This window comes from Equus przewalskii, chromosome 13 (genome assembly GCF_037783145.1).
Source record: "Equus przewalskii isolate Varuska chromosome 13, EquPr2, whole genome shotgun sequence".
Lineage (NCBI taxonomy): Eukaryota > Metazoa > Chordata > Mammalia > Perissodactyla > Equidae > Equus > Equus przewalskii.
The window spans coordinates 7,570,679-7,584,134 of NC_091843.1; the positions used below are offsets into that span (position 1 = coordinate 7,570,679).

Sequence of the window (13,456 nt, forward strand, 5' to 3'; positions counted from 1 at the left end):
GCATCCAGTCTGGGCCCCGCGCTGGATGCTGGCGACACAGAGGTGATCTGACCTGGAGCTCATCATACTGAGGCCTGGCAGCAATGAAGCATGACCCAAAGTTTGGGGGATTATTTTACCGGCAAGGAGCACCTTGAAGGCAGGGACTGTGTCCACTTCAGCGATCCCTGCTGCCCAAGGGGAGCACGTCATTACCAGCCGGTACTTTTTGTTGGGCAAAAACTGTCATGGCCATACTGGCCCAGTTTGGCACTTTGTGACTTTTGGCTGCTCCCCCAGTAGAATATAACACACAAGGAAGGACATGCGACAAATGTGAAGCCATCCAATCTGTCAACACCACCCACTTGAAGGCAATCTCAAAACAGGGCCTTCAGCAAGTGGCAGGGGACAAATGTGCGTGTGGGAGGAGGTGCTTCGAAGGGGTCACTTGCGTGTTGTTAAACACCATCTGTTTATTCCCTTAGTGGTGGAATTTTCCGGAACAGCACAAAGCAGAGGTCTGAGCAAGGTGCCCTGGGGGCCAAAGAGGGGAGCCCCGGGCAGCCTGGGGGAGACTTTCTGGAGGAAGAATGTTCCTCCGCTCAGGCTCAGGATGGACAGGCCCTTTCTAGCCCATAAGACCCCGGAAGGGCAACCCTGAATAGGCCAGGTACTTGATATTCAGAAATGCATCGGGGAGGCCCCACCTGCCTCTCCCTTCCACACCCCCCGGCTGCTCCGACACCTCATTCCAGCCCACCCACAGCTGCCTCTGCAGCCCTGCAGCCGCCACATGACGACATCCTGGCCTAAGCCCCCTCTTCAGCAGCCCCTCTGAGGAGCTATTTGCAGAGGCCCCCATTTGGGGTTCAGGGGCTTTGCACGCAAGTGTTTGATTTTAAAAAGAGAGAAAGAGAAGTCACAGCAGGTGCCTCCACTTCCACCCTGGCCCCACCCCAATGCGCAAGGGCTCCTGGGGTCTCTGTGCTGCATGTCTGCGTGCGAGCACCATCCCCACATCTGCTGCCCAGTGACAAGGGCCTTTGAAGCTCCACAATGACGCCATCTGCCAGGGACAGCCGGCTGGCTCCCTCAGGGCTGACCCCACGGTTGCTGCGGCAACCAGGATGGCAGCGTGAGGCCTTCAGAAAAGCCAGCAGGCTGAGGCTGTCAGGAGGCCCCCTGCAGCTGGCCACGCTCAGGCGGAGCTGGACAGGGCAGAGGGAGGAGCAAGTGTTCAGCCTCTGGGTGACGGAGGACAGGCTCTGCCCCGTGACTCCTGAGGACCTCCAGCTCTCAGAAGTCCATCCCCGTGGAAAGAGGCCGTGTGGCCTCCACAAGACATGCTATGCGGGCACCTGTGCTCTTCCCTCTGCTCAGAGCCTCTCTCCTTTACTCACCAGTCTAGGAAATGTCTACTCACCCTTCAAGACCCATCTCAGGGTTTCCTTCTCGGAACTTTCCAGAGGGGACTCTTGGCCGCCGCTGTGCCTGGGGCACTGCTCCAGTGGAGCCCCCGCAGGATGGGACTGCAGTTCTGTGTGCTCGCCCGTCTCCCCCACCAGTGGGGAGCAGCTTGAGGGCAGGGATTCTGTCTAACTGAGCCATCCCTGCTGCCCAGCAAGGGCTCCGCACGCGGTAGATTCTAGCAAACATTTAGTAAATAAATGAAGACTCTCCATTTCTCAGCCACCTGCCAAGGGGTCTCAACATCAGAGCCTCCACTGTCTGGCATGCAGGAGCAACAAGAAGGGGGACATGAAGAGCCTTCTCAACCCTACAGTGAGGTGTGGGCGTAGGGGTGTCTCTGCCACTGTCAGTGCCGCAGACCCAGGGCCTCTGAGGAGCAGACCACACCTACACCTGCACAGAGGCCCCTACTCATGTCTCAGATTCTGTCTTATTTTGGGTCTGCAGGGGGAGTACAGGGGTAAGAATCAGTACCAAGACCCATCTGCGGTGCGATGCTGTGGGGCCTCGGGGAAAATCACTTGCTCACAAATTCCGACTTTTGGGTCAAAGGGTTTGTGCGTCTCCCTCCAAAACGGCCGGCCCAGTTTACCCACGCACCAGGGGCCAGAGGTGGCCTCCCCTGTGTGCGGCCTCCCAATCTTGAGAGCGGCAGGTCTCTCACTCGGCCAGTCTTTTAGGATTGAACTGGGTCTTGTTCTGAATCTCATACCCCCACTTTCTAGTGAACTCTGGAATCTTTTCACTGCCAGTATGGTCTCTTCTGTGAATAATCGAGTCCCGACCCATTTTTCTTTTCGGTTACTTAAGTTTTTCTTACTGACTTACAGGAATACTTCATATACAAATTCTAAAGATTATTCCTTTCTTGTATGTGGGGCAAATATCTTTCCCCAATCCGTGTCTGGTGTTTTAGCTTTATGTTAGGGGCCCTTTGTCGATTAGAAGTTTCAAATTTTTCTGGGGTCAGAGAACAGCAAAAGGCTGTTCTGAGGCTCATGGAAGCGCCAGACTTGTGACACCCTCTGTACCCACATGGCTTTCTGTAACTGCCAAGAGCTTCTTTTCCTGATCTCCCTCGAGCCCCGCAAGGCCCCGGGCGGTGGAGGAGCTGGGATTACTGTTCCTAGCTCGTGGGTGAGGAGATGGAGGCTTCGCCGCAGACATCTGACCGTTTTACCTCCCAGCTCCCACTCTTGCCTCTTCTACTAACTGCCCCCTGGTTTTCCTGTTGGGGAACTCCACCCCCTGGCAATCTTTGTCCTTGTGATCTGGGTGGGGCTGGCCAACTGGACTGCTGCATTCATTCTCCAGGCCACAAGGATGGCATGGGACCTGAGCTGGGCCAATGACAGCACTATCCTATCCAGGATTGGGGTAGAATTACTGAAAAAGAGGCACTTTCTACTGGTAAATTCTATTTGAAAAGGAAGCCAGTACAGAGGAAAGCAGGATGAAGAAAGACCTATTCTGGACATTTGTGCCTGGATCTAGCCATGCCTGAGGCCTACTTACCCCACAAGCCAGTTTGATGTGGAGTTCTGTCTCATCTGTAACAGAGTCTTAACTAATACAAATGTATTCAGAGATGGAAATGAAAGATTCAGGACTAGACTCTTGATCTTGAATCATTAAAAGTATGAAGTGGCATTGTATGGCAGCATGAGGGCCTTTAGGCCTCAGTTTCCCAATCTGTGAGGGAGGGACAATCACGCTATCTCTTCCCCCTCAGCTGACTCTGGGTTACCAAACATCTCCAGGCCTCTTGGCTGAGGCAGGGCACTGTGATGCTGGTGTTCTGACCTCAAGGACATTTTGAATGGAGGCCAGGAAACAGCACACTTGATAGAAAAATCAGCATCAAAAAAAAACTGCCCTCAGCTTGAACCTGCCCCCCAGAACACTGGACTTGATGGAGACAATGGCAAAAAAGAAAGAAAAGAGAATAGGCAGGAAGGAAAGAAAGGAAAAAACCTGACAATATCAGCAGCTATAGTTGGAAATCGGATGTGGGGAAAAAAAAGAGTTAAATCTTCCCTGTAAAATTTACACAGAAAAGGATAAACCCTGCTAAGAATAACTTCCATAAAAATAAAACACTGGAGAAAATCATGAACATCTAATTGAGCCATGCAGAGATCTGCTAAGGAATTCCATTGACTTAGTGGCATTCCCGCTGGAGAGTATTTTCTTGATGAAGTGCCATCGGCACTGATGTGCTTCTGATGACAGTTCTAAGCACCCTAGGAGTCCAAGGCCCCTGTGTGCACCCTGAACTCCTAGCCCTGAGGGCTGCACCCTGTTTCTTCCAGCACCGGCAGGGGCCAAGGCAGGAGCCCACAGCAGGCCCCACCCACTCACCGTGGTGATGAACCTGTACAGAGGCTGCCGTCTCTCCGTGTACTTGACCGTGATGGGGCTGAGGTCATAGCGGAACCAGATGGCGGGGATGATGCGGCCCGTGTGGCTGTAGGCGACGTACTCCTGGGGCGAAGAAAGCGAGAAGGGTGGAGGGGATGTGAGAATCAGACACCAAACCGTGTATCCCAGGAGGCGGGGCCCGGACTGCAGAGGGCCCCCCCACAACCCACAAGAATGGGCTTTCCTCCCTCTCTCCCCTGGAGCCAGACTCCAGGGGCTCCTCCTCACACCCCTTCCCCTGGAGGCTCCCCTGTCAGCATCTGGATAGCAACATTGCTGGGGCCATTTTTGAACTTTTTGGCTGCTTGGAAATTGACAGTATGACCTGGAAGCAGAATCAAAATATGAATCTGAGAACAGAGATGTAAAAGGACAAGTGCGATTTGGGCTCAGTCTGAGTAAAGGCCTATTTCCCCCTTCAACGCTGGGGCCACGCAAAAGCCATTCATTTATTCATCAATAGTGTACTGAGCCCCTTTCCCGTGTGCTCTACCTGAGCTGGCTGCTGGGGACCCTGAGGGAGTAAGTCCCACCCCACCCCCAGAGAGGGTCACAGGGAAGGAGGCAGATGTAAAAACACCTGCAATACCACAGCGCTGTGTGCTGTGAGGGAGGGACACGGAGTGCTGCGGGGCCAGAACGAATGGCCAGCTCTCCCCGGGGGCCTCTGGAAGGCTTAGCGAGGAGGGGACACTCTAAGCCACACATGACGTCCTGAGGGGGGTGCGGTGTGTGTGTGAGAGTGAGACAGAGAGGGAGAGAGAGAGAGATAGAGAGAGAGAGAAAGGGAGAGAGAGACAGGAGTTTACAGGCCATGCAGGGAGTGAGGTTCTTCGAAGAAGGAACGCACAGAACTGGAAAGCCAGAGGGCTCAGCCCTGCCACAAGCCTTCCTGAGGAGGCACCAGCGGGACTTAAAGGATGCTAAGGGGCTGAATTAACAACATGTCCTCCCTGGTCTGGGCACTTTGGGATGCTGAAAACCTCTGGGCTACTCTCATTCATCTACAACTAGAAACCTAACTAAACCAAAGGGGCACGCCCAACCCCAAGTGGTAGGGCCCGAGCTCTGAGGCTCCCCCCAGGGATCACTGACACCTGCCGTCTCTGTGGTTGCCACCGGCCCTGACGGGCACAGTCCCGCTTGCTCATAGGGCAGGCTGGGGCCAAGGCCACGGAGAGCTGAGCAAGCCGTTCCAGTCGCTGGGCCCTTGCCAAGGCCTCGGGGGAAAGAGCCTTGGGCAAAATAAGATCAGCTTTCTCCAGGGAGAGCGGATGGGGCAGGGTGACTGTCGGGGTCACAGCCCAGAGCTGAGGGACAGAGGAGCATAATAAGAAATAGCAGCAGCAGGCATCATTCACCCAAAGCCTTCTTTGTGGGCTGAGCAGTTTCAAAAACATCGCCTCATTTGATGGCAATCTCATGAGGTGGGCATCATCCCCATTTTACAAATGAGTAAACTGAAGCATGGAGCACTTATGTGATTCGTCCCAGGTCACATAGCTAGCGAGTGACAGAGTGGGATTGACCCAGCAGTCTGCTCCACAGCCCACGCTCTTTGCGCTCAGACTGCATCCGTGTTCCCCCATCTGTTAGATGCTGTCAGTACTTGAGGGTTACAGCGAGATGCCCTCCAACAGACAGTGAATAAAAGAAACAGGATCCCTTCTGGAGAGTTACACCACAGCAGCACAGGTGGATCAGAGCAGAGGGACCTCAAGTCACCCGAGAGAGAGAGCCCAGCCCGGCCGACTCAACGGCCCTTGTTCAGACTGGGTGGGTGACGTGATCAAGAGGCCAGGCTCCAGAGCCTGAGGAGACCCTGGTTCTAATCCCCTCTTGGCCACTTTGTAACTCTATGACCAACTCTCAGTGCCTCAGCGGCCAAATCTGTAAAATGAGGACAATAGTCCCAATGGCAGAGCCGTCACAAAGACTGAAGAAGATGTGGAGGTGGACAGCTTAGCATAATATCCAGCCCAGAGTAAGTACTCAATAAATGATGGCTGCTACTCTTATTATTATTATAATTACTTGAACTAAACAGTCTATCACTTCTAAGGGGTTTGGGCTGCCCTGGAACAGAAGAAGGAGCATCTTGGTGGTAAAGGGAAAGACCCATCCATCAGGCTCTAGTGGGGGGGCCTCAGCTGACAGGCTTCAAGCGTTCACGGCCCCCTGGCAGGGTCTTCTCCGGGGAAGCCAAGGCTGTCTTAGCTTGAAATCACTAATCGTTGGCCATTCCATCCTGCTGGCTCTGACCAGGCTCTTCTTCCCACCGAGGGCTGCCTGCTTCCCCATCGCTGAGTATCAGGCTCCTGGGCCAGCCCAGAAGGATTCACAATTTTGGATAAAGAGCTTGTGCCCCGAGAGCCAGAGTGCCTGTTGTGTGCTGACCAATCGGGATCCTGAGCCTGACGACCGGTGGCCAGATGCAGGACTGTGGAGACGTCTGCAACCCCTGGGACCTTGTGGGGAGGCCTCCTGCCTGCTCTTTCTTCAACAAATCGCCCCCTATCTCCTGGTTAGACTTCCTCCCCTCGACTCTGAGACTGGCCTCCCACCTTTACCCAGGGACAGAGCCTGGCCACAGCAGCCTCCCTGGAAAAAGGCTCCTGAGGGGGACCTGTGGACATCATGCCCAGACACTAGCTGCCTCCGCTCTCGGCCAGCAGAGGGCGCGACTGCACGCAGCTGGGCCCCGCGGCGCCCGCACCTTGTTGGCCACCGTGTACTGGTAAGAGTACCGCTGCTTGCCACTCTTGTCCTCGTACACCGTGGGCACGATCTTCAGGATGTAGTCGTGGGAGGCGAGGGCTGCAGGAAGAACACAGTGGGATGAAGCAGGGATGGCTGGCAGCTCCTTCCACATCATTTCAACCCTAAACCTGCTTGGCCTTGCCAGGGCTGGCGGTGGGCTCATCTCCACATTATCACCACCAATGACTGCCCCTACATCTTCTCCCCTTGGACCCCAGGAATTGAGAGACTCTGCCTGCAGCATGGTGACTCTTGCACTGCATATAATATTAAAACTCTGGAAACGACCCAGATGTCCATCAATAGGGCAACCATTGAAGAGCGGGTGCCTTGAGAGGCCACTCTCCAAGAGGTATTGTTAAGTGGAAAGGACCGAGCTACAGAACAGGGCGAAGAACATGTTTCCACGTACTGGGGGCAGGGAAGACTCACTCTCTCTAGATGTGTGACTGTACAGAAGAATTTTCTGGAAAGATCCCCAAGACACTATTAGCAGTTTTAGCCTCTGGGGAGGATGGCAGGATTTGATAAAGACGACATTTCATTGTACACCCTCTCGTCCTGTTTGAATATTGTTACTTTTGAAACAAACTGGGTTTCAGTTTTTAAAAGAAAGACCCACCAACCAGAAAAACTCCATCTATGAAGCATTGATTAATTTCTTCCCCCATTTTCAATTAATGGGAGATCAGTTCCCCCTCCACCGGGCCCTCCCACACTCCACTGTAACCCTTACCCTACCCCGCTGGATGGGGGAGGCTACAGGGCGCAGGGATCGAGCCTTACTCATCCCGTGTCCCCAGAACCCCATGCAGGGCCTGGTACGGAGTGGACAGTGACAAATGCTTATTGAATGAATGGATGGATGGAGGGGTGACTGGTCAGAGGCATGAATGGAAGAGCAGATGAATCAGCTTCTGATAAGCATGAGGTAACCAGAATCAAGCTCTAGGCTGACAGAATGCTGGCCCAAAGCTGCCTAATGTCACCCGGGGAAGGATGGATTCCCTTGGGCCTTCTGGGATGCTAAGAGGCACACAGGACCCCTCTATTATTGCCTTCTAGAATCCCAGGCCAGGGACCACAGAGCTACAACAACACAGAAACTGAGGCCTGTGGGTTCTAAACCTGGTCTCAGGGCCGAGTCACTCCTGAGTCCTTGGACTCATCTTCCGGTAAGAGGGTAGGCGATGTGGATGGCGTTCATGGCCTCTGCCTGCCAATACCACATCCCGGTAAGGAAAGGACAGTGCTGCCTGAACTGCCTCGAGACCTGACTCCTCTGAAAACCTGGGACAAGCCCTGCAGCCTCAGCCTAAGCCCATGAGACCCCAGCACCCCTCTGCTCAGCCCCACAGAGCTCTTCAGTCACCCAGGATTTAAAAGGCACACGCTCGGGCCTCACCCTGGAGATCCCCACTCAGGTCTGGGGTGGCGCTCAGAACCTGCATTTGAAACCAGGAGCCCAAAGACCACCAATGAACATCGTGTTCCAAATGCCCATTGCCCCGGGCTAAAAACTCGAAGGAATGAAAGGGTGAATGCCTCACGAAGACCACACCCTACAGTCCTGTTAAAATATGTATAAAACACAGATGATCATACGAAAAAAATAAAAACCACCCACGAATCCACCATCCACAGAAAACCGTGGATTCATATTGTCGTGCACAAGCTGCCAGAATTATATTTATACATATATTTACGTTTTCCTAAAATTGGATCATACTGTACCTTTTTCTAAGAACTGAACCTCACAGACACCTTTCCAGCCCTAAGACACAGACTGCAAGCTCCACACACTGGTTTCATCTGCCTCCGTAACCCGGCGCAGCGCCTGGCACTCAGGAGGTGCTCAACAAACATTTGCTGCCGGAATGCCAGCGAGGTTCTCACACATCACGGTCCGCGGCCGCATGCACCCCACGGTGTGGCCTCGTTCAATGTCCTCAACCAAGCCCCGTGGCCAGACACTGATGCTCTTCCTCATTTTCACTCTCATAAACAAAGAACTAATGAACATTATTTTCCTAAATCTTTGCACATTCTCTTAATTATTTCCTTAGCTTGCTCCTCTGTGAGTAGAATTGATGACTCAAAGGCAATGCCCATGATTAAGGCCTTTGATACAATTTGCCAAATGCCCACTAGACCCTGCACCTAATGACATCCACGTGGATTCTCTGTCAGCCCGCTCCTCCTAGGGGCTGCTGGCTCCAACCCGACCCAGGCAGGCCCACGTAATCTTCCCACTTCCTCCCTCCCTCTTGATATCTTATTATGGAAAAATTCAAACATACAAAAAACAGGGAATCGTATGACGAACTCCCAGGTACCCATTCCCCAGCTTCGGCAATTAATTACACATGGCCAATTCTGCTTCCTCTCTACCCCACCACGCCTCCTCCCCCGTTTTATTTTGAAGTGAATCCCAGACATCACATCAATTCATCCACTAATATTTTAGTTGTTTTCCTAAAAGATAAAGACTCTTAAAAAAAAAAAAAATCACCACTACAATGCCATTGTCATAGCTAAAATATCAACGATCACTCCTCAGTATCTTCAAAGATAGGGGTCTCTGCTGGGAAGAAAGACAGGTTTGTTACCAGGAGTGCAGGTTAAGCTAGATCAGGTGGTCAAGGAGGGCCTCTCTGAGGTGGTGGCGTTTGAGCTGAGACCTGAATGACAAGCAGCAGCCCCCGTGGGAAGACCTGGGAGCAGAGGGACCCTCAAAGGCAAAGGCCCAGGGCACCAGGCTTGGGAGCTGAGGAAATGACAGCCAGCCAGGCCTCTGTCCGTCTGCTGCCTGAGCTAATGCACTTCCCTTTCCAGGCGAGCCACCTGAGATGGCTTGTGTCACCAGCCCCAGAGAGGGAAAGGTTTTCTGTCCACCCCCTCTGTGAGCTTGCACACTTGGGCCTTCCTAGCTTGACCCTATTCCAGCACTGGGAGGGGGAGGAGCCCATGCTAACTGCGAGAGCATGTGGATGGCCACCCTGGGACGACACGCGGCCCTTACACGGAGAGTCGTCTCCCCTGCTGCGCTGGAAGCAGCACGCATGGGCATGCACCCCGCTTGGAAGCAATGGGGTAACGGAAAACCAACACCATAAACATCGAAGGCATCACCGTGACGGTGAAACCCAGAAACCACGGATGTTCTCCATGAAAAGACACTGTCCGCAGCAGCACAGCGGAGCCGCCACCAGCCACTCACGCCTCGGTCACCACGGGAAAAGCACTACGGCAACTGTGGTGATGTAATACCACCAAGGACAGAGGTCAGAGGGCAAGGTGCTATCCACACTTGGGAAAAGGGACCCCTGCTCACGGACAAGGCGTCCAGGGACCCAGATAAACGAAAAGCTTAAAGTGCCAGGGGGGGCAGGTTGTGGAGGGATGTTCATTTTGCTTAGATTTCTGACTGCTGGAGAGTAAATGTCTCTTAAGAAATGATAAATGACATATGGGTGAAAAAAGTGAGCTCAGGTGAGAAAATAAGAAAAGTCAAGATAACCTATCCCGCAGGCTCCACCTGCAGACAGGCCTCCTGGACCCGTTCTGTGTACACATCCAAGGCCCCACGTGCGAGTGCACCTGTGTAGGTGTGCACGTTCTTCCGCTGGGATGTAAAGATGGGCCAAGGTGCTGGGAGCGAGGAGGGAGCAGGCAGGATGGGGCCTGTGTGGGTGGGAGGGGTTCAGGCAGGGGGAGGGAGAGATGGGGGAGGCAGCCCAGGCAGCCGGACCTGACTGAGCCACCTTCAGCCCTGTTCTCACGGTGCCAGTGGAGCCAGGATGAATCCTGGCTCCGCCACCATCCCTGTGGGATCTAAGGTGATTATCTCAACTAAGAACGATTGAGTGGCACTAATGCTAACAATAATGATGATAACAGCTGGTATTCACTGAGGACTTAGGAGGTGCCCAGGGCTGCCACCTGCTTTCCCCAGGACAAGTCGCTTTTCTTCCCTTCTCAGTAAGACAGGGACAAGTCCTCCTTGCTCACAAGGCTACCCGTGGGAACGGAGCACTAACTGCGTGGCTGACAGTGAGCGCCTGAGGAACGTCCCCCCACGCGCCCCCGTTCCTCTCTGCTGTGCTGGGAATCCTGGAGCAGAAGGCCGTTCCCAAGGACATGGGGTACGTACGGTTGGAGGTGAGTCTGTCGGCTCCCCCGAGAGCATTGAAAGCTCCGTGGACATTCTGGACCTGTGGAGAAACACAGCAAGGGGACTGACTCCAGGGTGCCGCCACCTCCAGCCCGGCCCTGGCTACGGGGGGACGGCCAGCTGCAGCCTGTTTAGGACCTTACCTGTGTGTAAAATGGGGAGCCAGCGGGGTCTGTCTCGTAGAGAAGTTGTGGGAAACAGGGCACAGACACAGCACAGGCCTGCCATGTGGGAGGCACTAGCTTGCTTCCTATCCTGAGCACCCACAACGTGCCACTCTGTCCTGGGAACTTTGCATCATCTCATTTAATGCCCCAATGATATTCCACGGGCCCATTTTACAGACAAGCAAACCAAGGCTTGGAGAAGAACCAAAACGTGTCCAGCGTCTCATAGCTGATAACTAGCTGAGCCCAGCTCCAAATCCACGTCTGTCTGACCTCAAGCCTGAGCTCTTTCCATTAAGCAACACAGAAAACTCAAGCAAAGGTGGATCCGGCTCCCAGCGTGCTCCTCCTGAGACCTCACAGCCCACTGAAAGAGGACCCAGGGCTGCTGGCCTCCCACCCTGTCTGCTGCAGGGAACACACAGCAGTTGTGAAGAGACCTCTTCTCATGGCAGCTGGCCCAGCTGTGTCCCCCTGGCAAGGGCTACTGTAGGGTGGGGCTGAAGGCCACATCCTGCCTCTTCTCTGAGGATGAGGGGAAACCAGGTCAGCCTCAAGGAGAATCCAAAGCAGAACAAGGCACACCTGGTACCTGGGGCATGTCACCATGGGCACAGTTAACAGGAGCTGCTGAGCCAGATACCCTGGAAGGCTTCCTGGAGGAAGTGACACTGACACCAAGACTTGCAGGAAAGTGGGAAGTTAATCAGGCATGCAGTACATGCACAGGCATGAGCCTGGATGCCAAGGGGGCGAGAAGTGGGAAGGAGGGAGGTCAGAGAGGTGGGTGGGGACAGGCTCCTGCAGAGAGGGCCATTCAGGAACAATGGGCAGTAGCTGGGTGGCCTGAATGATTCCCGATCCTGGTCTCAGCTCCTGTTTACTGAGCTCTTAACAGAACTGCACACTCTCAACAAACCCAAAGGAAGTGTGTCCACATGCTGCCTTGGGATTGACCATCTGAAGACTTGGTTTCTGACCCAAGAGGACAGTGGTTTTGGAGACACGGGTGCTAGAAGGCTGCCTCCCATCGTCACGTGCCACAGTTTTATCTTACATTCATTTGTATGATTATCGATTAACTTCCGTCTTCCCCGCTAGACTGGAAGCTCCACATGGCAGGGACCACGCTCGTCCTCACCAGTGCGTGCAAGGCCTGGCAAACAGCAGGTGCTCAGTGAAGATCTGTTGCATAGATGGATGGACAACAGATGGGCCGAAGGACCCTCACCTAAGTGTTTTACATTTGAAGAAAATCCTCTTTCCACCATAACAATGCCTAAGCCAAAGGCTGTCACTGTCCTTCTGGTCTGCCAGTGGCACACAGCAACACATGACCGACTGCGGCCCCTGCCTCCCCAGTCCCTCCCCGCTCCTCTGCCCCACCCTGCCCCAGCCCTGGCCTGTCCCCCTGGCTTTGGCTGCAGCTGCCCCACCCTCCTCGTCTCCAGCCTTGCCTCATGGCCCATTGTCCACACAGCAGGTGGGCGCTCTTTCTAAGACACCAACCTGCCTCGTCGGACCCCACCTTCCCAAATCTAACGCAGGTCTCTCGCCCCACATAAAACCCAGCTCCCCACTTCCCCTCCAGGTGGACGCTTCTGAGCCCTCTCAGCCGACCCTAAGGAGCCCTTATTCCCAGGGCTTTGGCATCTCACGGGTGGGACACCATTCTGATGTCGTGGACACCTGCCGCTCCACTTTTTCTAAGGGTAACCTGGAGGGTCTTTTATATGAAAATGGCCAGTTGGGTGTGTCTCAGAGTGGGCGCTGTAGGAGAAGAGTGATGTGTAAGATGGCTGGCCATGAACTTCTCTGTCCTGTGCTTGGCCAAATCCTTCTCATATTTCAGGGCTGACTTAGATGTCACCTTAGGGGTCACCTCCTCTGGGAAGCCCTCCCTGACCTCCCAGGCTGGGGAGTACCCTGCCCCAGCCCTCAGATCACTGCCCAGAATCCGAGGCCTCTCTTGTCCTCAGCCCTCCTGTCCTATAGTATCGTGTTCATTTACGTTTGATTGCTTCTTTGCTTGAGTAAGGGTATTGTTTATTCATCATGCAGCCCCATGGCCTGGCACAGAGCCTGGTGCAGAGCAGAAATTTCTAGAAGGTCTGATGAATCCAGGACTGGATGAGGCACAGTAAAGGTAGACCTGGGGCCAGACACACCTGGTTTCGTACAAGCTGTGGGACTTTGGACAAGTTACTGAACCTCTCTGACCCAGTTTCCTATCAGGAAAAAGAAATGCCATCCAGCATCCCTGAGGGGGTTTTTGCGGGGATTAAACAAGGGGTCATCCATAGCGGCGTTCTCTAGGTAATGAAGTGCGGGTAACGCTCGCTGCGGGCTGAAAGTGTCAAAGTCCCAGGAGGACGGAAGGTGCTGTGGTGCAAAGACTGGGTTAGTGGCTGTGCCACTAACGAGCTGCATGACCCTGGACTCATGGCCCCGTGCCTCAGTTTCCTCATGTGCACACTGAGTT

The 13,456-nt window shown here is 53.9% G+C and overlaps 1 protein-coding gene across 1 annotated transcript in view; it reads right to left on the bottom strand.

The window, feature by feature from the left end:
* Positions 1-13,456, bottom strand: part of ERGIC1 (endoplasmic reticulum-golgi intermediate compartment 1) — a 102,494-nt gene that overhangs the window by 9,499 nt on the left and 79,539 nt on the right. Inside the window, exons 7-9 of the mRNA XM_070569038.1 lie at positions 10,787-10,847; positions 6,590-6,690; positions 3,814-3,936 (exon numbers count right to left, since the gene is read on the bottom strand). Of these exons, the coding sequence (XP_070425139.1) occupies positions 3,814-3,936; positions 6,590-6,690; positions 10,787-10,847 (285 nt within the window). The remainder of the gene's footprint in view (positions 1-3,813; positions 3,937-6,589; positions 6,691-10,786; positions 10,848-13,456) is intronic.